This window comes from Molothrus aeneus, chromosome 8 (assembly GCF_037042795.1).
Source record: "Molothrus aeneus isolate 106 chromosome 8, BPBGC_Maene_1.0, whole genome shotgun sequence".
NCBI classification, from domain to species: Eukaryota; Metazoa; Chordata; class Aves; order Passeriformes; family Icteridae; genus Molothrus; species Molothrus aeneus.
The window spans coordinates 2,373,500-2,396,038 of NC_089653.1; the positions used below are offsets into that span (position 1 = coordinate 2,373,500).

General features: G+C 50.4%; 1 protein-coding gene across 1 annotated transcript in view; it reads right to left on the minus strand.

Moving 5' to 3' along the window:
- Window positions 1-4,158: 4,158 nt before the first annotated feature.
- UNC5B (unc-5 netrin receptor B) overlaps window positions 4,159-22,539 on the minus strand; it is a 60,780-nt gene continuing 42,399 nt past the window's right edge. The window contains exons 3-17 of the mRNA XM_066554913.1: window positions 17,128-17,271; window positions 15,187-15,290; window positions 14,505-14,685; window positions 13,402-13,569; window positions 12,395-12,559; window positions 11,667-11,699; window positions 10,976-11,170; window positions 10,076-10,471; window positions 9,420-9,507; window positions 9,167-9,335; window positions 8,432-8,665; window positions 7,066-7,215; window positions 6,082-6,246; window positions 5,807-5,994; window positions 4,159-4,687 (exon numbers count right to left, since the gene is read on the minus strand). Of these exons, the coding sequence (XP_066411010.1) occupies window positions 4,522-4,687; window positions 5,807-5,994; window positions 6,082-6,246; window positions 7,066-7,215; window positions 8,432-8,665; window positions 9,167-9,335; window positions 9,420-9,507; window positions 10,076-10,471; window positions 10,976-11,170; window positions 11,667-11,699; window positions 12,395-12,559; window positions 13,402-13,569; window positions 14,505-14,685; window positions 15,187-15,290; window positions 17,128-17,271 (2,546 nt within the window). The 3' untranslated portion in view covers window positions 4,159-4,521. The remainder of the gene's footprint in view (window positions 4,688-5,806; window positions 5,995-6,081; window positions 6,247-7,065; window positions 7,216-8,431; window positions 8,666-9,166; window positions 9,336-9,419; window positions 9,508-10,075; window positions 10,472-10,975; window positions 11,171-11,666; window positions 11,700-12,394; window positions 12,560-13,401; window positions 13,570-14,504; window positions 14,686-15,186; window positions 15,291-17,127; window positions 17,272-22,539) is intronic.

Below are 22,539 nucleotides of genomic sequence, written 5' to 3' on the forward strand. Positions count from 1 at the left end.
ATCTGGGCAAAAGCCATGAAGTGAAATCTTAATCATATCCCAAATCTCATCTTTACTGTTCTCCTGGCTGGGCTGTGGGGTGGCCTAAGCAGAGTTTCCACCTGTCAGAGTCTCCTGTCACCATCCAGGGGTGACTTCATGGTCCATCTCAGATGGGGAAACAGCAGGAATCCCCAGGCAGGGGGGAAGCCAGGTGGAAGACAGGGATGCCCCACCTGCAGCTGCAGCTCCATTCCAGAATTAGGAGTCTCCTTGAGCCAGGTCTCATAAGCTCTTGGAGATCTATTTCACACCCAAGATAGCTCAGCTACCTTTGGAGGCATAAAATCAGCAGGATGGCTTCTGTGGCAGTGTTGGAAACAAAAAGGTTTTAATAAAAGGCAAAATAACAAACAGAGAAAAACCAAGCCAGGTGCAGGAGGTTCTTGCTCTTGGTAAAACACCTCACAAAAGTGATTGGTTTCTTCGTTCTCTTCTTTTTGTAGTGAATTTCCCAGGTGGGATTTTTTAGCTCCTGTCCAATTGGCTCTCCTTAAGTTTGAGGCGAAGCCCCCCAGGTCCTATGAGGTGGCTTTTTACCTGATTGAGGAGAGAAACTTCTGGGCTTTTTTTCTTTTTTGAGGGGACAAAGGAGATTTTTGTCACTCCTCAAGAGGGTGGCACATTCCTACACATTTCCCCCATCCCAAATTATCCCCCCAATCCTGGAAGAGGCATTGCTTTCTGTAGGATATCCCTCAGGGGTGGCAATGAACTGCTGAGAGTGTGGCTTAGCCCAGGAGCCACAGCTGTAGCCCTCACCTCCTGCCTGGGAAGCACCCAAAACCAACCATCCATCAATCTCCAGCTCATTTCCAGCAGGGACCCCCTCAGCAACCCCCTCCTGCTGCCATGCCTGTGGCACTGGAGCCCAAAGCAGGTTGGAGGGATGTGACATTCACGTTTTCTGGGAAAATCCCTTCACTAGGATTCTTCTCCTGGGAAGATGAGATGCCTCAGAGAAAAATGAAAACAATAATTATCTGATTTGCTTCTCCTGTGTTTTGCTGCTTTGGAATGTGGTTGGAGATTGTTTATCCAACTGGTGATTATTTGATTGGTTTCATGTGAGTTGTTTTGACTCATTGACCAATCAGAGCCAGGCAGTGTCAAGGCTTTGGAAAGAGTCATGAGTTTTCATTATTATCTTTTTAGCCTTCTGTAAGTATCCTTTCTGTATTCTTTAGTATAGTATTCTTTAATATAATATAGTATCTTAAAATAATAATTTAACCTTTTGAGAACATGGAGTCAGATTCATCATTCCTTCCTTCATCTGGGAACCCTGCAAATACAACACCACAGCTTCTCCACAGCTTCCCAGGATTTTTCTGGGAAAGTCTGCGCCTGCTCTCTGATGCTGCAATGGCCTGCCTGGAGGAGAACCACCAACAGTGTGTGTCACTGTCATGTTTTCTGAAAAATCCCTTCACCAGGATTTCTTCTCCTGGGAAGCTGAGAACCCTCAGAGAAAAATGAAAACAATATTATCTGATCTGCTTCTCCTGTGTTTTGCTGCTTTGGAATATGGTCTGGAGATTGTTTATCCAACAGGTGATTGTTTCATTGTTTTCATGTGAGTTGTTTGACTTAATGACCAATTGGGGCCGAGCTGTGTCAGACTCTGGAAAGAGTCATGAGATTCACGACTTCTTTTAGCCTTCTGTAAGTATCCTTTCTGTATTCTTTAGTATAGCATTCTTTAATATAATATAGTATCATAAAATAATAAATTAGCTTTCTGAGAACATAGAGTCAGATGCATCATTCCTTCCTTCATCTGGGAACCTCACAAATACAAGAGAGGGATCTCACAGGGATCCCACTCCCTGCAGAGGCCAAACACAGCAGGGATGGTGAGTGATGAACAGCAGAGTGGCAAGCAGATTAAGCAGATTGTTTCTTTTTTTTAATTTTTTTTTATTAGACTAGGAAATATAATTTATTGCATAAAAATTAATTTGTTACAATAGGAATGCTAAACTTTATTTACAGTTCTTTAGTTTACAGAATAAACAGATGAGGGTTTAGAGGATGCCGCCGGGCCCATCCCCTGGACATATAAATATGGAAACACATTTTGGGGCAAAAGATAGACACTGCCAGACCATGGGGCTGCCTTGGCCAGAATGCCTCGCTGGAGAAACCCCTGGGAGGTGTGGAGGAGCTGGCACCCACAGAAGATGGAGGCAAACCCTGCATCCCCCCCTGCCCTGCCCTGCTCCTGCTGCAGGTTCCCTGGTCAGAAAAATGGGGAGCAGCTCCCCAAAGATGCACTTCAGCCAAGCCAGGTGGCTGCTGCCTGCCCAAAGGAAGGGGAACAGAGATGGAGGGGGATGGAGAGAGGCACCCGTGGGCAGGATGGACAGACAGACACACACACATCCCAGCACAGTGATCCGTAAAGCAGAGAATGGGAGTGAGAGAGATTCCGAGGGGACCTGAAAGAGCTTCTCATCCCTCAGAGAGCCCCATGGAACTGAGACAGGAGCCCTCGAGACCACGGGCAGCTGGATTGATCCACTGAGTGTTTATTGCTCTCCAAATTTGCTTTTTCTTCCTTAGCCCAGAGGGTCTCAGAACTGGCCAAATGCAACCCAAAGGATGGATAAATCCCTTCCCATGTGACACAGGAGCTCTCCCAGCAGCAGTTTTCCCACCCAGCACAAGGGGAAAACATCCCTTCTCTCCCACAGCCTTGAAAACCCAGCAAGAAGTGAACCCCAGGGACCCCGAGACACAGCAGGGAGCAGCTCAAAGCTTTCCAGCAGGGCCTCGGGAGCTGCCCACAGGGATCCTGTCATGTCCCAGCAATACTGAAAGCTCCTCCTGAGCTGCCCTGTGCAGGTGATGCTCTCCAGGCTCCCTGGGTGTGCTTCTGTGCCCAGCACTGTGTGGGATGGCACAGGCACTCCAGGACACTGCAGCCCAGAGCAGGACATGCTCCTAATACTTCCACAGATGGAGAATCCACAGCCTGGCCGTGTGACCTAGTCTAATCCTGAGCTTACCACCCCCTTCCTATTTTTGTTTTTTTTTTTTTTTTTAACAGACAAATTTCTAAGATACAGCACTCAGTGAGTAACTATTTCTACCTGCAGGCAGCCTAAATTTTTTACCTTCATCAAGACACCGTATCTGTGTGAGAAACCTTGGTCCTGCCTACCACTGGATTACTTTCCACTCACCCCACAGCTTCCCCATTGCAATAAAAACCCTGTTCCAGGGAAAAGCAGGAGCTGCAGTGAGGGGGAAAACCTGAGCACTCCTCATGTGAAAATGCCCAGCCTGGTTGGCAGCTTGGGAATACCAGAGTACCCCTCCCTGAATCTGGGCTGGAATACTGCATCAAAATCCAGGCAGGAGCGCAGGGACCTGAAGTGGAGGCAGCTTGAAGTGGCCACATCCCAGCCCACCAGCCCCTGCTCTCCCCTGACCCCTCCACACCCCCTCATCACCTCCCTCTGAGCCCCAAGCCCAGGTTTGGGGTGCTCACTGCAAAATCCTGCTGGCTTTACAACATCTTCCCCTTTAGCCTCGAGTCCAGAGGTTGGTGCAGGACTGAAATCTTTGGTTTGTACTGAACTTGTGTAAATGAAGGCGTAGCCATCCTAAAAAGCTCCCCCAAACCATGCCAGGGAAGAATTCATTAAAAATACCCAGATCTGGATGCACTCTGCCCACCCTGAACCCTAAATCCAGGGCAGCATCCCTCATCCCTCCTTGCAGGTGGAGTGGGACCCGTCATTCCCACTGCTAGGGAAAAGGAAGTTTGCAAGGACAAAAGCCCTGGGAAGGGTCTGAGCTGGCCCTGAAGCAGAGGGGTGGAGAGGCACTTCAACCTCTGGACTCCCTGGGGGTCCCAGGACATGTAAACATGCTTTCCTCCACTTGGATCACACGCTTTTCCCTACAAAAGTGTGTCCATTGAAATCTCTCTCTCTGCCACCCCGACCACAGCGACGCTCTTGCTCTCACACACCGAAAAAAAAATTTATAAATCTTTTTTTTTCTTTTTTTTTCTATTTTTTTTTTTAAAAAGGACACATCCAAAGATCTGGATAATAAATTATTTGCGTTTCCTAAGAAACTTTTTTTTTTTCCTTTTTTTCTTTCCTATTTGCCTTGTTAAGCTGCCTAAAGCCTTTGACAGAAGTTAAGCCTGGATTGTATTCATCTCTTCCACGCAGAAATGCTATTAAAGGAGGAGGAAGGGAACCCAAAAAGAAGAAGGAAAAGGAAAGCCCCCATCCCAACTCGAGAAGCCCTAATTCCTCCCCGTGCCACGAGGAGGAGGAGGAGGAATGCTGTGTAACACTTGGATTGCTTGTAAACGCTGAGGATGGGTCTCTAAGGCTGCCAGTGGTGCGGGAGAAGCGCCCTCCCCGCTCAGGACGGATGTGCCTCCCCCTGCCATGGGGGGGAGGACCCTTCCTCAGCCCCTGTTTCATCCTCCTGGCCCCCCAGGCGTGGGGAGCACCATCAGCAGTCCCCCTCTGTGGCCATGACCACCAGCATCTCGCTCTTGCCCATCTCCTCTAAGGCACTGGCCAGGGTGTTGAGGTCGCCGTCGTCCTGGTGCTCGGCTTCCCACAAGTCCAGGAGCACCCCCGTGGGGCTGGCTTTGGTGGCAAAGTAGTTCAGATACCTGAAAGGGAGAAGCAGAGGACAGGGTTGGGCTGCTGTGGTGCCCCTTTGGAGGTGGCAGGAGGGAGGATGCTGCACTGTCACAGACATGTTTTATGAAAAATCCTTTCCTTAGGATTTTTCCTCCTGAGAAGCTGAGAGGCCTCAGGAACAAAATGTAACCAATGGTTATCTGCTGCTGTGGAATGCAACAGGTGCATCTTTGATTAGTCTCATACAGTTGTTTCTAATTAATAGCCAATTACAGTCCAGCTGTCTCAGACTCTCTTGAGAGACACAAGCTTTTGTTATACATTCCATTCTTTACCTTTCTCTTCAAGCCTTCTGATGAAATCCTTTCTTCTATTCTTTTAGTATAATTTTAATATAATATATATCATAAAATAATAAATCAAGCCTTCTAAGACAGAGTCAGATTCTCGTCTCTTCCCTCTTCCTGAGACCCCTGTGAACACCACCACAATGGACCTGTTTGGAACATGAACTTGGATGGAAATGCTGTAATGTAAATGCCAAAGCCCTCCAGAGAATGTCTGCAGTTTTTAGACAGAGCTGGTATTCGTGCAAAAGCAATGGAACGTTTGCTTTGGTGAAATGACCCCTTCTCCCTTTGGTCCTGGGGTGAAACCAAGTGGGAACGGCACAGCCACCGTCCCAGATAAACAAGGGCCATTCAAAGTGACAGGAGACACAGGACTGTGGCACAGATGGATGTCAGAATTGATTGGGTTGGAAGGGACCTTCAAGATCATCTAGTTCTAACCTTCCTGCCATGGGCAGGGACACCTTCCATTATCCCAGGGTGCTCCAAGCCCTCTCCAACCTGGATTTGAACACTTCCAGGGATGGGGCAGCTTCTCTGGGCACCTGTGCCAGGGCCTCACCACCCCCAGGGGAAGAATTTCTTCCCAATATCTCATCTAAACCTTGCCTCTTTTAAAATTTAAAATTGTGCCCAAGGATAGAGATGGATATAACTATGCAGAGCTATGTCCCCATTTACGGATGGACCTATACAGCAGGACGCAACCCCATGGATGTCTACAGCTGGCAGGGAGCACAGAGTGAAGCCTCCCAGCTGGGGGCACAGGAGGGGATAGCAAAGCCTGGGGACACCCACCGGTCCATGGAAAGCTTCTGGGCGAGAAGTCTCCAGTCATTGCCCCTGGAGTTGGGAGCATCCAGGCTGTTGCAGATCTTCTGCCGGATGGAGAGGGGGATTTTGAAGGCGTAGGGTCCCACCTGGGTGGTGGAGGCAGTGGTGGCACCGCTGTGGTGGGAGCGGAGGGTGTCGGAGGAGCTGCCGTGCTGGAAGAGGAAGGACAGGGTGAGATGTTGGTGAAACGTCCCAGCGTGTCCCCAGCTGTCCCCTCACCTCCCCTCCCCTCTGCTCACCTCTCCCAGCGTGACGTGGAGCTGGAAGATCTGCCCTTCCCCTTCCACCTGCCGGACGCAGATCTTGCAGGTGAGCTCGGTGGAGGCCTGGCTGTACCTCTCCAGGGTGAAGGTGCAGTGCAGAGCTCGCTGGCTGCCACTCCAGATGTGGTAGAAGGGGATTTCCTGTGGGCCACCAAAGCAAGGGCTCAGCCAAGGCTCCAGCAGCTCCCACCTCCTCCAGCCACCCCGTGAGGGGTGAGGTGGGACAGCAGGACCTTGTGGGAATCCACAATATCAGAGGGTTTTGGGAAAGCTGCAAAATGCAGGCCCCAGAGACAGCAGAACTGTGACTGGAGCTAAGCAGCAGCCATGAGATTGGTCAGCAGAAAAATTATACAAGAAGTAGAAAAGTAAGGACTATATAAATATATAAATAGATCAATGGTCTGTGTATTAATGCTTGTCTAGAATAACTCTCTAAGCTACAGAAAAGTTTATCTAGCAAGATATTAGGAAGTTTGAAGCTTAATAATGGAGCTCTGTGCATTGTGTTTTAAGGCTTACAAGCAGGTATTGTATTTGAAATGAGCAAGGTTGTTTTAAAGAAAGATTCGTGTGCTTACAGTGGTTGGATAGAACTACTGTCAATGTGCTTTTGCTTTGTGTGATTGGTCAAAAACCTTTTAAAGTGAGTTGTAACATTAAGTTCTTGGTCTGGTGCCAGGGATGTGAGCTGGTGGCATCTTCCTATTGTCATAACCATGGAATGAGAGTGATGCTGGAAAATGAAACAGCTCAAGGCACGTTCCACAGCAGCCCTGTCCTGTTTGTGATTTGTACATGGCCAGTGACAGACCTCACAGAGAGCATCCCACCAAAAAGAGCAGAAAACTGATCCCCTTCCTCCTCTGTCCTCTTGGGAGACAACTCAGCACCTCTAATGCCTGGCTGAGATGGAGCTCCCAGTCTGGGAGGCCAGCTGCCCCCAAGTCAGCCCCTCACCTGGTACTTGGCCAGCAGTTTGCTCCTCCACAGCGCATGGGGGATGTCGTGGATGGAGAGGCGCAGGTTGTGGTAGCTGTCCTTGAAGGGCAGGGGCTTGGGCTCCTCCAGCAGGTACCCTCCCAGTGTCCTCTCCAGCTCCAGCACCTCCTGTGGGCACCAGGACAGGCAGGGTGAGAGCCAGGAGAAGGGCAGGGGCTGCTCCTCTGCCCAGCTCCATGCCCAAAGCCAGGATGGAGAGGGGAGAGGAGTTGCCAAGAAGAGCCAGCATGAAGAACAGCTTTTGCCACCCCAACAGAATTTGCCATCTCATCTCATACACCAGCCTCACCTAAAACTTGAATTTCCTAATGTGAGCATCCATAAATGATTCCTTGGAGAACACAAAGCTCCAGCACAAGGCTCAGGCACTCCTGACCTGACTCCTGCCACTCTATCTGCTTTTAACACCATCCCTTCCAAACAGCAGCAGCTTTTAGGAGAAAAAGACAAAGCCAGGAGCCACAGCCCTGCCTACATCCCCACCTAGAGGCACACATCAATCCCAACAGGATGCACTGGACAAGTCACAGGGAACCAAAGAGCCCCAGCACTGGTGGGTCCAGGCAGCCAAAGCACCCAAACTCCAGCCTCCCATGATGCACTCAATGCTATCTATGCCACAAAACCTGTCACAGACATCTTTTATGGAAAATCCTTTCCTTAGGATTTTTTCTCCTGAGAAGCTGAGAGGCCTCAGGAACAAAATGTAAACACTGATTATCTGCTGCTGTGGAATGCAACAGGTGCATCTGGGATTGGCTCATTTTAGTTGTTTCTAATTAATGGCCAATCACAACCCAGCTGTCTCAGACTCTCTGTCCAAGACACAAGCCTTTGTTATCATTTTTTCTTTTTCTATTCTTAGATAGCCTTGTGATGAAATCTTTTCTTCTATTCTTTTAGTATAGTTTTAATATAATATATATCATAAAATAATAAATCAAGCCTTCTGAAACATGGAGTCAACATTCTAGTCTCTTCCCTCATCCTTGGATCCCTGTGAACACAGTCACAAAAACCCTTCCAGGGCAGGGAGAGACATGGATCCCTGCAGGATCTATAAAAAACCTGCCCATCAGCAGCCAAACCTCTGGTGTAATGCCTGCAGGAGGGGTCCCAGCAGAGGAGCTACACAACACCCTCCCTGTTTCCTTCAGAGAGGACAAGGAAGGACAGGCAAAGCAGTAAACACCTCATTATTTCACTGTGGTCACTTTGCAGGCAGTTGCATCAGGTTGGCTGCTCCCCAGGGCTAGGCCACCCTGAGAGGCACCAGGCAGCATCCTGCTGCCAGCACAAACAGCTTTGGGAAGGGGATATTTACCTTCAGAGCATCTGGCGTGTCCTCCAAGCAGTAGACCTTGAGGCTGTACTCCAGGGAGGTGCAGACAGTGGGGGCAAAGATGGCCAGCTGGAGCCTCTTGATGGCTGACCTGGAGTAGGACTCCCCCACAAAGACATAGGTGCCAAGCTGGTCCAGCAGAATGTGGCAGGACTTGGCTTCCAGCTGGCAGTAGCAGGGAGTGTTGAGGGTCTCCTCATCCAGGGTCACAACTTCCTACAGAGATGTCACAGACAGCTCTTATGAAAAATCTTTTTCTTAAGATTTTTCCTCCTGAGAAGCTGAGAGGCCTCAGGAACAAAATGTAAACAATGGTTATCTGCTGCTGTGGAATGCAATAGGTGCATCTTTGATTAGCCCATGTTAGATATTTGTAATTAATGGCCAATCACAACCCAGCTGGCTGACTCTCTGTCCAAGCCACAAGCCTTTGTTATCATTCCTTCCTATTCTATTCTTAACCAGCCTTCTGATGAAATCCTTTCTTCTATTCTTTCAGTATAGTTTTAATGTAATACATATCATAAAATAATAAATCAGCCTTCTGAAACATGGAGTCAGATCCTCGTCTCTTCCCTCATCCAAGAACCCCTGTGAACACCACCACACAGAGACACCAAGACTGAGGGATGTTGAGGGATGTCAGCCCATCATCCAAGGGGTTGTGCCTGTCCCCCAGGGTCTCTGCTGGCTGCAGAGCCTGGCTTGCCCCCTTACCTCCCAGTTTCCCTGGTGGGACTGTGTTTTCAGGTGGTAGATCCAGTCCGAGGAGCCGACGTCGGCGCAGTGGGGAATGGTCAGGACAACGGGGCGGCACAGGAGCAGGCCCGTGGGCCCACAGGTCACTGCAGGGCTCAGCACGGTCTGTGTGCCCTCAGAGGGCAGCCTGGGGAGGGACAGGGGACACAGGTTGGACAGGGAGCTCCCTGGTGGCCAGCGAGGAGGGTGGGTGGCCAGCGGGGTGACTTACAGGGCGGTCTCAGCCTTGTTGAGCACCAGGTACATCTCGTAGAACTTCCCCTGGGGGATGGCCCCGTGGGGCACCAGCAGGCTCACCCCTGGAATGACACACACAGGGCTCAGTCACGGGGAACGAGGGAGAAACCACCCTCCACCCCAGCCAGAGAGCACAAGGAGAGCAGGGAGCCAGGGCAGCACAGAGAGGAGCACCTCCAGGTCACAGAATCATGGAATGCTTTGGCTTGGAAGGGACCTTAAGGATCACCCGTTTCCACCCCCCCTGCCTTGGGCAGGGACACCTTCCACTATGCCAGGCTGCTCCAAGCCTTGTCCATCTTGGCCTTTCACACTTCTGGGGATCCAGGGGCAGCCACAGCTTCTCAGGGCTGTCCCATGCTTGCAGGGATGAGCCAGGCCAAAGCTTTTTCTTCACTACGAAGGAAAATCCTAATCTTTGTGGTTTTTTTGCAAGGTGCTAGCCCTTGGATCAATGGCAGGGAAAGACCAAGGCAAGCCCAAGGAGGCTGTAACCTCCAGCCTGAGATGCCTGGCTTGGGAATGGCTTTCTGCCTTCCTTCCCTGAGCCACGTTTGGGACAGCAAAGGGCTGCTCAAGCAGGGACAAGATGATGGTCCAGCAGCCACACAATCCCAGCCAGCAGCTTACCTGTGCCTGGCACGGTGAGCCTTCCCCCCAGGTAGCCAAATGTGCCACTGGCACTGTAGCCATGCTCCCGGGGCAGGCTGAGGAGGTGCTGGGAGCCCAGGCCTTTGCTCCTCACATTGGCAAAGTGGCCGTCCCTGGCCACATCCCCCGGGTAAGTGCCGGTGGCTGGGACCCCTCCCAGCAGGTCTGTGTCATCGTGCAGCCCTGGCGAGGAGGAGGAGGCGGTGGAGGAGTTGTAGACCTTGATCTTGAGGCTGGGCAGGGGGTCCAGCAGGGGGGAGTTGGTCATGGGGATCTTGTCAGAGGAGTCCTGCAGGGCGTACATGGGGCCGCGGTACACGCCCGCGCTGGCCGTCAGGTCCGGCTGCATGGACGGGTGCAGCAGCTGAGGGTTGTCTGCAGGGGCAGCAAACACACATGGGGGATGAGGACAGAGGTGGAAACAAGGGCATGGAGAAGTACTGCTTGAGTGGGAGACATCCCAGAATTGTTTGGGTTGGATGGGACCTCCAAAACCATCTTATTCCAAACCCCTGCCATGGGGCACCAGAGCAAGCTGGTGCAGCAGCTGAGGGTTGTCTGCAGGGGCAGCAAACACAGGTAGGGGATGAGGACAGAGGTGGAAATAAGGGCATGGAGAAGTACTGCTTGAGTGGGAGAGATCCCAGAATGGTTTGGGTTGGATGGGACCTTCTCATCTCATTCCAAACCCTTGCCATGGGGCACCAGACCAAGCTGCCCTGATTCCCACCATCAACACCTGACCACTTCCACTGCAGCCTTCAAAAATCAGTATATTCCCTCAGGAAAAAAGGACTGGGAGCCCAGTGAGGACCCACTCTCTCCTGTGACTTTGTTTCTGCTAACCCTAGGGCTGGTGAGGACCTCCATAGCTCTTACCATGCCGAGATGTCTTGAAGTTGACGGGGTGGAAGCCTCCGGTCAGCGCGGCCGAGGAGTCGGTGATGTCTGTGTCGAAATCGCGGCGTCTCCTCCGGTACACCACCACCCCCACGGCCATGAGGATCACGATGAAGACAAAAATGGCCACCACCAGCCCGGCGTACAGGGCCACATCGCCCGTGGCCTCCAGCACTGAGGGGGATTAAAGACATGGAGGTGAGAAAAGGGGCAGCAGAAAAGCGCGTCAGGACCCGCCATCGCTCCCCAGTCCCACCACTGACTCAGGCATGGGTGGAAGGACGTGCCCTGGGCCTGCTGGAAAGGCTGGCAAGAGGATGGAAAGTGTTTTCTAAGAGTAGGAAGTCAAGAGCAATGCCAGAGAATGAGATGGAGGTGAAGCCCTCAGACCTTTGGAGGACACCTGGCCACAGCTTGTGCAAACTTCACCTGAGCACCAAGGGTCCCAGAAACTTTGGGTTTGTGCAGTTCATGTTCATGAAGCTGTGAGCAACCCTCAGATCCTAACAGAGACAGCCCTGAGGAGCCCACAGGAGTTTTGGAGTGGGCTTTAGTTGTTCCATCTTCCCACCCTGTCCTCGCCCAGCTGCCAGGGAATCCCTGTCATGGATTAAACAGAACAAAAGCACAGGAACAAACAAAAAAGAATGGCCATGAAATGAGCACTTACGGTGGCTTTTGGGCTCGTTTAGAATTCTTTTATCTGTTAGGAAAAACAAAGTTAGAAAAGAAAAAGGTGAAGGTGATGATGGGGATGAGATGAAACAGAAAGTGGAAGGTAAGCCAGCCCGGGGTGGGGGGTGTGGGAGATCAACATCATTCCCTGGGGCATTCCCAAACCCAGATAGAAGCATGGGGACAAGGACATCCCCCTGCCCAGGCAGTAAAGGGGACAGTGGTGTCACACAGCAGCAGGTGGCAGCATTGGCTGCCTGCAGCATGCCCACTCACAGGTAGCGGCATCATTACCATCATTATAGATTTATTTCTCAAAAACCACCTCCAGAACTCCCAGCTGTGAGCCAGGGGAGGTGTTTTCATGGTGTGGCTGAGAAACCCCTCCTGTTGCCCTGCCTACCCACAACCAGCTTTATTCCAGCAGAGACCCCACACCTACAGGGCTGGGACAGGGGTCTCAATGCCAGCAGCACATTTAGATCCCCCAAACTCCCTAGTATCTCTTCCTCCAAGTAAGAAATAACTCTGGAAGGGACAAATCTGCTTGAAAACACCTTTTTAAAGGTGTTTTCAGTTACCACTTAAAACTCAGGCGGCAACGGCTGTTCCATCAGCTTGGAGGCACAGCCAACAAAGCATGGCCAATGTCAGAACGCCACAGCCAGAGTGGCATCTCTGTGGCACATCCCCATGGCCGTGGGCACCCTCCTGGGTACTCACTGTGCAGGCAGAGGCCGTCAGTGCAGTTTTTGGAGTCCAGCAGCACCCCGCTGCAGTCCTTGCCGCCGTTGCGGGGCGCGGGGGCCGCGCACTCGCGGCTGCGCCAGTGGGTGCACTCGGTGCTGCACGCTGACCACTTGCTCCACTCTGTCCAGGCACCATCCACTGCAGGCACAGACACAGCAGGGTCAGCAAAACCTTCTCACTTTGGGGAATGTTATCCCAGTGCTCCTAAAGAGCAGCTTGTGCCAACCCCCTGCCATTTGGCAGTGGCACCTTCCACTATCCCAGGGTGCTCCAAGCCCCATTCAACCACTGACCACTTGCTCCACTCTGTCCACATGACGTCCACTGCAGGCACCAGACACCGTGGGGTCAGTAAAACCTTCCCAATTTGGGGAGTGTTATCCCAGTGCTCCTAAAGACCAGCTTGTTTCAACCCCCTGCCATGGGCAGGGACACCTTCCACCATCTCAGGCTGCTCCAAGCCCCACTGAACCACTGACCACTTGCTCCATTCCGTCCACACGCCGTCCACTGCAGGGTCAGCAAAACCTTCCCACTTTGGGGAGTGTTATCCCAGTGCTCCTAAAGAGCAGCTTGTTCCAACCCCCTGCCCCCTTCCACTATCCCAGGCTGCTCCAAGCCCCATCCAACCTGGCCTTGGGCACTTCCAGGGATCCAGGAGAAGCCCCAGCTGCTCTGGGCAACCTCTGCCAGGGCCTCCCCACCCTCACAGGGAATTTCTTCCCAATATCCCATCTAATCCTGCCCTGTGAAGCCATTCTGAATCCTGTCTGTGTGAAGCCATTCTCTGTTCTGCTGCCACTCCAGGCCCCTGTAAATAAACTCTCTCCATGTTCCTTGTAGGCTCCCTTGAGGTACTGGAATGCTGCAATTAGGTCACCTCAGCGCCCTCTCTGGTCCAGGCTGAACAATCCCAACAATCCCAACCACAGCCTGGGGCACAGGCAGCGTGGGCATGGCAGTCTCTGAGCCCTGCTCACCTGGGCAGAGGGTGGTGCAGGTGATTTTCTGGAAGGGCTGCCCGTCGCAGAAGGAGCCGCCGTTGAGGGGCGCGGGGTTGGTGCATGTCCGCGTGCGCTTCTGCCAGCCCCGGCCACAGCGGTTGTTGCACGGAGACCACTCGGACCAGGTGGACCAGCCACCATTCACTGCAGAGGAGAGGGGCAGAATCAAATCTGGAGCCCAATCCATCAGCTAAGCCTCGGGCTGGAGCTAAGCCTTAAGTTCTTACACCTTCTGTGATGGCCTGTTACAGCTCAGCCTCGTGAACAGCAAACCACAAAACTCCCTCTTGTGTCACCACCCGGTGCCCGAGATGCTCAAGACTGCTTTGGTCCTTTTTCCACTTGGCAAATATTTTTTGTGTCTGGCCCTGAGGAGATCTTTGATTTCATAGCAAAGTGCAGCCAAATACAGCTTTCCAGCTGCTTTGAGAGTCAGAACAATCCATCTGGATCCAACCTCCATCCACCCTCCTACCTATCGCAGACAACTTTTATGAAAAATCCTTTCCTTAGGATTTTTCCTCCTGAGAAGCTGAGAGGCCTCAAGAACAAAATGTAAACATTAATTATCTGCTGCTGTGGAATGCAACAGGTAGATCTTTGATTGGCCCATGTTGGATATTAGTAATTAATGGCCAATCACAGCCCAGCTGGCTCACACAGAGAGCCTGAGCCACAAACCTTTGTTATCATTCCTTCCTATTCTATTCTTAGCCAGCCTTCTGATGAAATCCTTGCTTCTATTCTTTTAGTATAGTTTCAATGTAATATATACTATAAAATAATAAATCAAGCCTTCTGAAACATGGAGTCAGATCCTCATCTCTTCCCTCAACCTAAGACCCCTGTGAACACAGTCACACCCACCCAGTTGAGAATGCTCGGAAACACCTCCACCCCTCCACCTCAAACCTCTCCTTACTGCCTGTAGAAGCCACTAGAGGCTCCTGTTCTGCAGATATTGTTTATATCACCTAACACCATGTACTAATTGACTCCTACCCCTCCCAGGAAATGCCCATAATGCCCCTTGGCTTGGGGACACAGCCAGCACCACAGGTCCCCTTGCAGGCCGGTACCGTAGACGATGACAGCGGCCGTGGTGCTCCGGCGCTTGGCCACGATGTTCTTGGCCATGCAGGTGTAGTTGGCAGTGTCCAGCAGCCGGGCCTGCTTGATGATCAGGTTGTGATCAATGGTGATCAGGAAATTGGTGTCCTGGCTGGGATCAATGACGTCCTCGTTCCTCAGCCACTCCACCTGGCACAAAAGAAAGGATGGGGATTAAGCCATCACCAAGACCAAAGATGTCCTCAGCACTTTAACCACTGAGTGGACAACCCTGCCTCTGACTGGATTTATTTCTCCTGAAAAACTGGGCCAAACCAGGCCCGACTGGGGCACGTTACTGGTGATTTGGCCAAGGATGAGACACTGTGGCTCCCTCCAACACACAGCTCCCAGTGGCTGACGGAGCTGTGGGCAAGGAAAGCTCCACTACCATGGTAGGAAAACCAATCCAAACTGATCTTCCCAGCCCTCAGCTCCCACTGGTGACTGCTCCCATCCAGACAACTCCCTGGGTGCCTCCTTGTCAGATCTTCCCTCTGAGGCACCTCAGGAAGCGTGGGAGAGGGTGCTGCCCAAAATAAACCATTCTGCTGAATGAGAGCTGACAGGAGATGGGATGGGATGGGATGGGATGGGATGGGATGGGATGGGATGGGATACCCCACATGTATTCCTTCAGGAGCCACTCACCTCAGCCTGTGGGACTCCCTCAGGTGGGCGGCACTGCAGCAGCACCTCGTGCTCCAGTGGCACCTCCTTGCCCAGAGGCTCCTGATCAAAGTTCTTCCGTAGGTCTGGGAGGGGAAGGAGAAGCCAGGGGTTAGCAGCCTGCAGCAGGAACAGGGCAGCCTCCAAAACTTTGGTGAGCACCTCAGCACCAAGCACACGCTGCTACAACTAGCCCCAGCACCCCGTAGTAAGGGGAGGGGTTAGATGCAACTGCCAACCCCCCTAGAACAAAACACAGCCCTAAAAATAAAACAAATTCTATCACAGCCGACTTCCTCGAGTCAGGAAGTCCCTCTGGCATAGACAGCCAGGGCAAAACGTGCCCAGGGAGGAAGGAGCTGAAGGACCATGTTTTCCAGGATGGATTTGGGGCAGCACATGGTGGATGATACACTTCCTCCTTCATGTGCATGAAAGCTTATACCCCATCCTGTGTTTTCCTTTTGGGGCTAAGCTCAGCTTATCCACTGTTTCTTCATCCCTCCCAGCAGAGCCCCTCAGGATGTGGAGGACACAGCAGTGTCCTGCTCCAGAGCCTGGGAAGGAGCAGGAGCATCACTAGATGGTGCTGCAATCCCCTGCTACAGCTCCCAGACCTCTCTCTCCATGTGGCTCCTGAACCCTCTACTCCAAAAAACAAGAGGGAAGTGTTCAAGGCCAGACTCGAGGGGGTTTGGAGCAAGCTGGTCTAGAGGACGGTGTCCCTCCCTATGGGATGGGGTTAAAATGAGGTCAGTTTTAAGCTCCCTTCCAACCCAAAACTTTCTGTGATTCTATGGTTCTGTTAGTCTCTGGTTTTCCCAGCATAACCCTTCAGCAGCACAGCTGATCTGTTTTGGGTAACATGTTGGATTATTACCCCTCTAATAGCCAAATCCATTTGGGATCGGGCAAGCCTGGCTGTCCCCCTGTAGCTCTGCCATCTCATCTGCTAATTGAGCAAATTCAGGCGTGCCCAGCCTGACTAACTGGCTCTTTGATCAGGCTGACACCCCCCAGGAGCAGCTCAGGGCAGTGACATGTGACAGCAGGGACTGGGAGGACACGGAGTCGCTGAGCATGCAAGGTGCCATCCGTTGGGTTATTAAGGATAATAAACGTTGGGTTATTAAGGATAATAAAACCCTGGGAAGCGCTGAGCACGCTGCTGGGCACCGCAGCGTTAACCCTGCTAGTGCCACCACCCTGGCCAGTGGGGATGGTGACCCTCACAAAGCTACAGCTGGGGTGGGGTGAGAAAACCAGGGTCATCCAGCAGGGATGGGTCATCCTAAACTCATCAGAAAGTGGAAAAGGACATTTCGACCTGGCAAATGTGCCAGCTAGTGCCACCGCCCTGCAGGGAGGGATGGTGACTCTCACAAACAAAGCTACAGCTGGAGTGGGGACAGAAAACCGGGGTCATCCTGCAGGGATGGGTCATCCCAAACTCATCAGAAAGTGGAGAAGGACATTTGGAAAAGGGAGTGATGCCTTGTAAGGCTGACCTAGAATAGAGGCCAGACGGAGTTAAAGAAAAAAGCAGGGATTTATTAACAGGCCTCCATGGATCCACCTTGGGCTGCACCCAAGACGAACCAAAATGGCCACAAAATGCACGGGGGTGACTTTTGTAAGTTCTGCTCCATTTGCATATTAGAGTTAATTGTCCAATTACATCTTTAGCCCATGCAGTCCCATCCTTTCTTGTTTTTCTCTCTCCAACCCACGTTGTTTGTGCTCTTGGGCCTGAGATTTGGATCATTTGTCCTTGGTCCCCAGCTGGAGCAGGAATTGTTTTATCTCCCTGCTCTGTGCACAGAGCTCACCATCCCCTCACAAGCAGCCCAGAATTACACACTGAAGCAGCACAGAAGGTGAGGAACACCGAAGCCCAGCCCTGAGGCCTGGGGCAGCACTTACAGGCGATGCGGACGTAGGCCCGGCGGCTCTTGGTGGTGCCGGCCGAGCTCCAGGCCACGCACTGGCACCAGTAATCCTCCAGTCCAAAGAGCTCCTCCACCTGCTGCCGGGACACCTCGATCTGCACCTCCCGCACCAGCAGCCCTGCAGGGACACAGAGGCATCCAGGAGCGGAGAAACTGAGGCAGCACCCCACAGTAATCCCTCCATCCCTAAAGATAACAGTCACTTGTAGCTGTTCTAATAAATCTCTTCCCAACAGAGCCGTTGGAGGATTGAGCAGATAAAAAAATTTGTGAGTGCCCCATTGTTTCCCAAAGGGGTTTCCAAAAATAAGCCTTTTCAGATTGGTCAGTGGCTCCTTGTACCATAATATAATCCTTTCCTCTCAGGAGTTTGCTGTTTATTGCAGCCCTGAGATATGTGAAAAGTCTCTGTTTCGGCCCACACGTTCGAAGAACTCCAATTTCTTCAGTTTTTGGTCTCAGAGTTGTTTATTAATTCTTATCTATAAAAATTTTTCTCCTGTCCAGCCGAGGTCTGCTCAGCAGGGCAGACAGAGGCACTCTGCCTGCCCTGGGGCTGCGTTATCTCTTTATACTATAAACTACATATAACATGTTTACAATTACTTTCCAATACCTATCACCTATGTTACACTTCTATTCTAAACCAATCCCAAAGTGCCAACATCACAGCAGAAGATGGAGGTGGAGAAGAAGAAGAAGAAGAAAGGGTGGACACACCCAAGTCCCTTCATCTTGTCCCCAAAACCCCTATTTTAAAAATCCCAAAATCTACCTTTTCACCTAGTGATAACTTTATTATTACACTACTTAAATTTCTGTGGCTTTCAGGTCGTCATCTAAGCTTGGTAATTTGCTCCACAGGTCATAATCAAACCCACAGGTGTTCTGGACTGTGTGCCAGGATCTCTGAACCCCTGACAGGGGTCCCAGCAACTCTGGACACCCAGAGGGATGTACTGAGTTCTGACACTTTCCCACGGGCACCAGGGTTTTATTCAATACTGCGTATGTTGGTCCTGTATCAACTAAAAATTTTACCCTCTTTCCTTCCTCCCTCAGCCTCATTGTTATAACCAGGGGATCCTCTGGGGTAGGATCTCCTGGTCCCCTTCAATCCTCTTTGACACCATCCTTCTTCCCTTGTCCCTCCTCCATTTGAGACATTCATTTTTCCAGTGCCCAAACTCTACACAATGCACATTGATCTTTGCCCAGTCAGGATGGACCTCCCTGGTTTCACCAACTTTGTCTTCCTCCTCCTTTCTCTGCCTTTACTACTGCCATAAATTTCTTCATATTCTGCTTATATGCTCCCTCCCTATTACTATTTACTCTCAATGCCTCATCTACTAATTTTTTCTAGGTTTCTTACATCAGGCCCTTTAAATTTCTCAAGTTTGCACCTAATATCCACTGTTGATTGACCCAAAAATAAATGTACTAGTTATTGAATTCCCACATTTTCTCTAGGATCCAGAGTTTTACAGGGGCGCATGGCGTCTCTCAATCATATGCAAAGCTGGAGGACAGAGGCTTGGAGGCTTCTCCTCTGGGCTTGGCACCTCACAAACCAGGGAGACTTCCCTCTGAAGGATGGTTTGGGAAGAAGCCAGGGCTACGGATCACATGGAAGTGCCTCATTTCCCCCCCCGTCCAGTTGAGCAGGAGCAGAATCTCTTCAGCATTTCTCAGTACATCACCCTCCTCCACCAGCTCCCTCCCACATCTTCCCAATATTCCAACATCCAAGCACCCCTTCCCACCCACCAGGGTTTGAAGGATGCTTTGTTGTGGGGAGAAACCTCCCCTGTCTGTGCCAAATACAAATATAGCAAGACAAATACAAATATAACAAGACAAACACAAATATAACAAGACAAATAAAACCTTAAAGAAATCAGCCTGGCCATGGCAGGGGGGCCATGATAAAGGTGACACCACCACAACCAAGACATGTTCCCCTACACTGCAGGAGCACAAATGATCATCACCAAGGGCAGGAGGGACTTGGGCTTTATTTTCCTTATTTTAAGCAATACCTGCCCATATTTTTTTTTCAGTTTCTATTTTAAAAAGGCCTCAATTTCACAGTGATAGAGAGCCGCACACTCCCCAGCTGTAATTTTGTTACAGCTCGCTCCCAGTGCTGTGAGGAGCAATTACTGTCTCCCTGCCACCTTCCTGCAGAAGAGCTGACAAGGAAATACAATTTATTTTGTCACTATTCAGGAGGAACAAAAAAAAAAAAAAAAAAGAAAGAACCACAACAAGAAAACCCCAAAAGCAAAGGTTTTGGGGCCAAGCAGTTTTGGGATTTTAAAAGGATTCAGAATGCAGATATGGCTGCAATCCATCTTGGGAAGCTCTGGTGGGATGAGCACCCTGGAAAAGTGGGAAGCATCCTGCAAATGCCCAACCTCTGTTCCCAAAATTGAAGACAGAGCTTGTGGCACACAGGAGTCACTTCCTAAGGGCTTCCAGGCACCCAAACAGAGCTGGCCTCCCCGCCCAGCCCTCCTCAGCCAGCTGAATTATCCTCTCTGACTTGGCCTATTTTTGCTTTCTTCCGCATGAAATGTTTTGGATCAGACACAGTCAGAGCATTACTGAGCTAGGCTCATTCAAGACACGTCATCTTAAAAGTTCCTTTTTTTTTTTTTTTCTCCCTTCTTCTTCTTAAAGGTCCCTTTTTCCAAGCTTTTAGGCAAGGACAGTTAAAAACTAACCATGTTAACCCGTGCCTTTGTGCCCAGCTCTCCCCTGTGCTCTTTCCAGCAGCTTTCCCCAACAATGTCAGGCGCTGCAAATGCAGATTTTTTACCACCTTAAACCACTTTGGTTCCAGCTCCCTTTTCCTTAGGGAGGCTGCCAGGCAGAGATGCCCAAGCAGCTTTTAACATGCACCACATCACCTGCAGGCACTGCTGGTTCACTCCCTGATAGCAGCAATGCCATCTTTGAAGCCTGGATGAAGGAGGTGTGTGCTGCTTCCTCCCCACACTGCAGGCACACAGCAGGCTGGAATCTGAGAGGGAGATGCTGGACCAAAGCAAGTGAATTCCCACAGCAACAGATGGATGCCTCATCCCTGGGAGTGCTCCAGGCCAGGCTGGATGGAACTTGGAACCACCTGGGCTAGTGGAGAATGTCCTTGCCCATGGCAGGGGGTTGGACTAGATCATCTTTAAGGTCTCTTACAACCCAAACCATTCCACGAGTCTATGAAATAAAGTTATTTCTTTCCACTCTGCACATCACTAAGGCATCCTACAGGATGCTCCAGAGAAATGAGCCCTAACAACCACCTGTTGGAGAAACAATCTCCAAACACATTCCACATGTGAGCACAACACAGGAGAAGCAAACGAGATAAGAATTTGTTTTCCTTTTTCTCTGAGGCTTCTCAGCTTCTCAGGAGAAAATCCTGGGCCAAGGGATTTTTTCAGAAAATATCACTGCCACACTGCGATAAACTTAGAGGAAAAGACAATTAGACAAATTAACAAGGGGAGATTCCACCCAGGGCTGAGCCACACTGCTCAGATGTTGCCACCAGAGCTGGGAGTGCCTGGTGGTGAGTGGTGGAAAGCTGGGAGGGTGACAGGGCAGCTCCATTGCTCCCTCCTTATCCTGGTTTTGTGATCTTCCCCTAAGCATCCTCCAGTGCCACGTGTGGGGCACACAGACCTTTGGCTGCACCCAGTGTGACCAGATGTTATAAATAAATTAAAAACCCCTTGGCAAAGGCTGCTCGGTCACTGACCAGCACTGACTCTGCCTCACAGTGGTGAGGGTTTCAAATCTGGCCTCTGCAAGAGCTGGGAGGTGGAGATGTACCCAGAAAGAGAGAAACAGCATCCCCTGGTCCTGTCAGGCTCCAGAGAAGCAAAGGGACAGCCTGCCTAGGCATCTCTGTTTTATCTCTAGAGGAAAAACACCCCATGAATGGATAAAGCAGCTTTAGGAAGAAAGGCTCAAAAAGCTGCAGGGGAAAGGAAAGAAAGGATCTTCCCTTTCCAGAGCAAGCTCAGGGATGCACCTGAGCACAGATTGGCTCATGGCTACTACAGGGTGGAGAGCAAGAGATACCAGGGAAGGGCGAGGGTGGGAGAAATCACAGGGGCAAGAGGAGATTCTGTCAAAATACTGGTGGCTCCTCCAGGCTGGTGAAGTCTCTCCTCTAAGCCCAGCACCACTGCAGTTCAAAAGGCTGCCTTGATTTAAAGCCCTCAGGATGCTACATGTGCAGGGATTAGCAGAGGGCAGATCTTACAGGGGAAATGTGACTGTTTTCCTCCACCCCTGAGCAGCCCCAGGTACCAAAACTGGTGCAGAAAAGGTGGGTGCCAAGCTAAAGCATCCCAATTGTAGCAAATCTGCTTGATTACATGATATATCCAACCCCACATATCTTGTTCTCATGCCAAGATGTTTCAAGGCATGGACCGAGCAGCTCTGCAAAGCCCAACCCCATGGAGTAAGACACCCTCCCCTAAAATGTCTAAACCACCTTCTCACCCCTTTCCAGGCAGCCAGAGGCTGATTTATCCTCTGAGGCAGAAAAGAGCTCATTTGCCATCAACAGGCATTTCAAATCCTACCTGCAATTGCTCTCATTACCCATTAAACACTTAATCCCTCTGCGAACCTGCATAAGCTGCCAGCCTTTGCCACCCCTCCTGGCAATGACTCCTACATGTTGATTAGGTATTTTGTAGAAAAGCAGTCCCTTTTTTTTTTTTTTTTTCTTTTTAATCAGATTTAAATATGCTGCCTTCAAAATCCCTTGTAAGAACCCCAAGTCCTGCACAAGGGTAGGAGTGAAATCAGGCAGGGTGACTTCCCCAAGCCTGATTGTGGAAGGGGTGTGGTAGTAGGTTCCCAATCAAGTAATGATTAGTATTGACTTTATTATCCAGAAGGCATAAAAAGACACTTTATTATTAGAAATCTACAGTTCTTATAGGAACAGTGGTGGATCTAAGACCTGATTGGTCTTAAAGTCAAAACCTCTCATGTCACTGTCACATTTTCTGAAAAATCTTTTTGTCAGGATTTCTTCTCCTAGGAAGCTGAGAAGCCTCAGAGAAAAAGGGAAACAATAATTATCTGATTGCTTCTCCTGTGTTTTGCTGCTTTGGAGTGGGGTTTGGAGATTGTTTATCCAACATGTGAATTGTTTTTATTTAATGACCAATCATGGTCCAGCTGTGTTGGGACTCTGGAAGGGTCACAAGTTTTTAATTAGTATCTTGTTAAACCTTCTCTAAGTATCCTTTCTCTATTCTTTAGTATAGCTTTAGGATAGCATTCTTTGATATAATATAATGCCATAAAATAATAAATTAACCTTTTAAGAACATGGAGTCAGATTCATCAATTC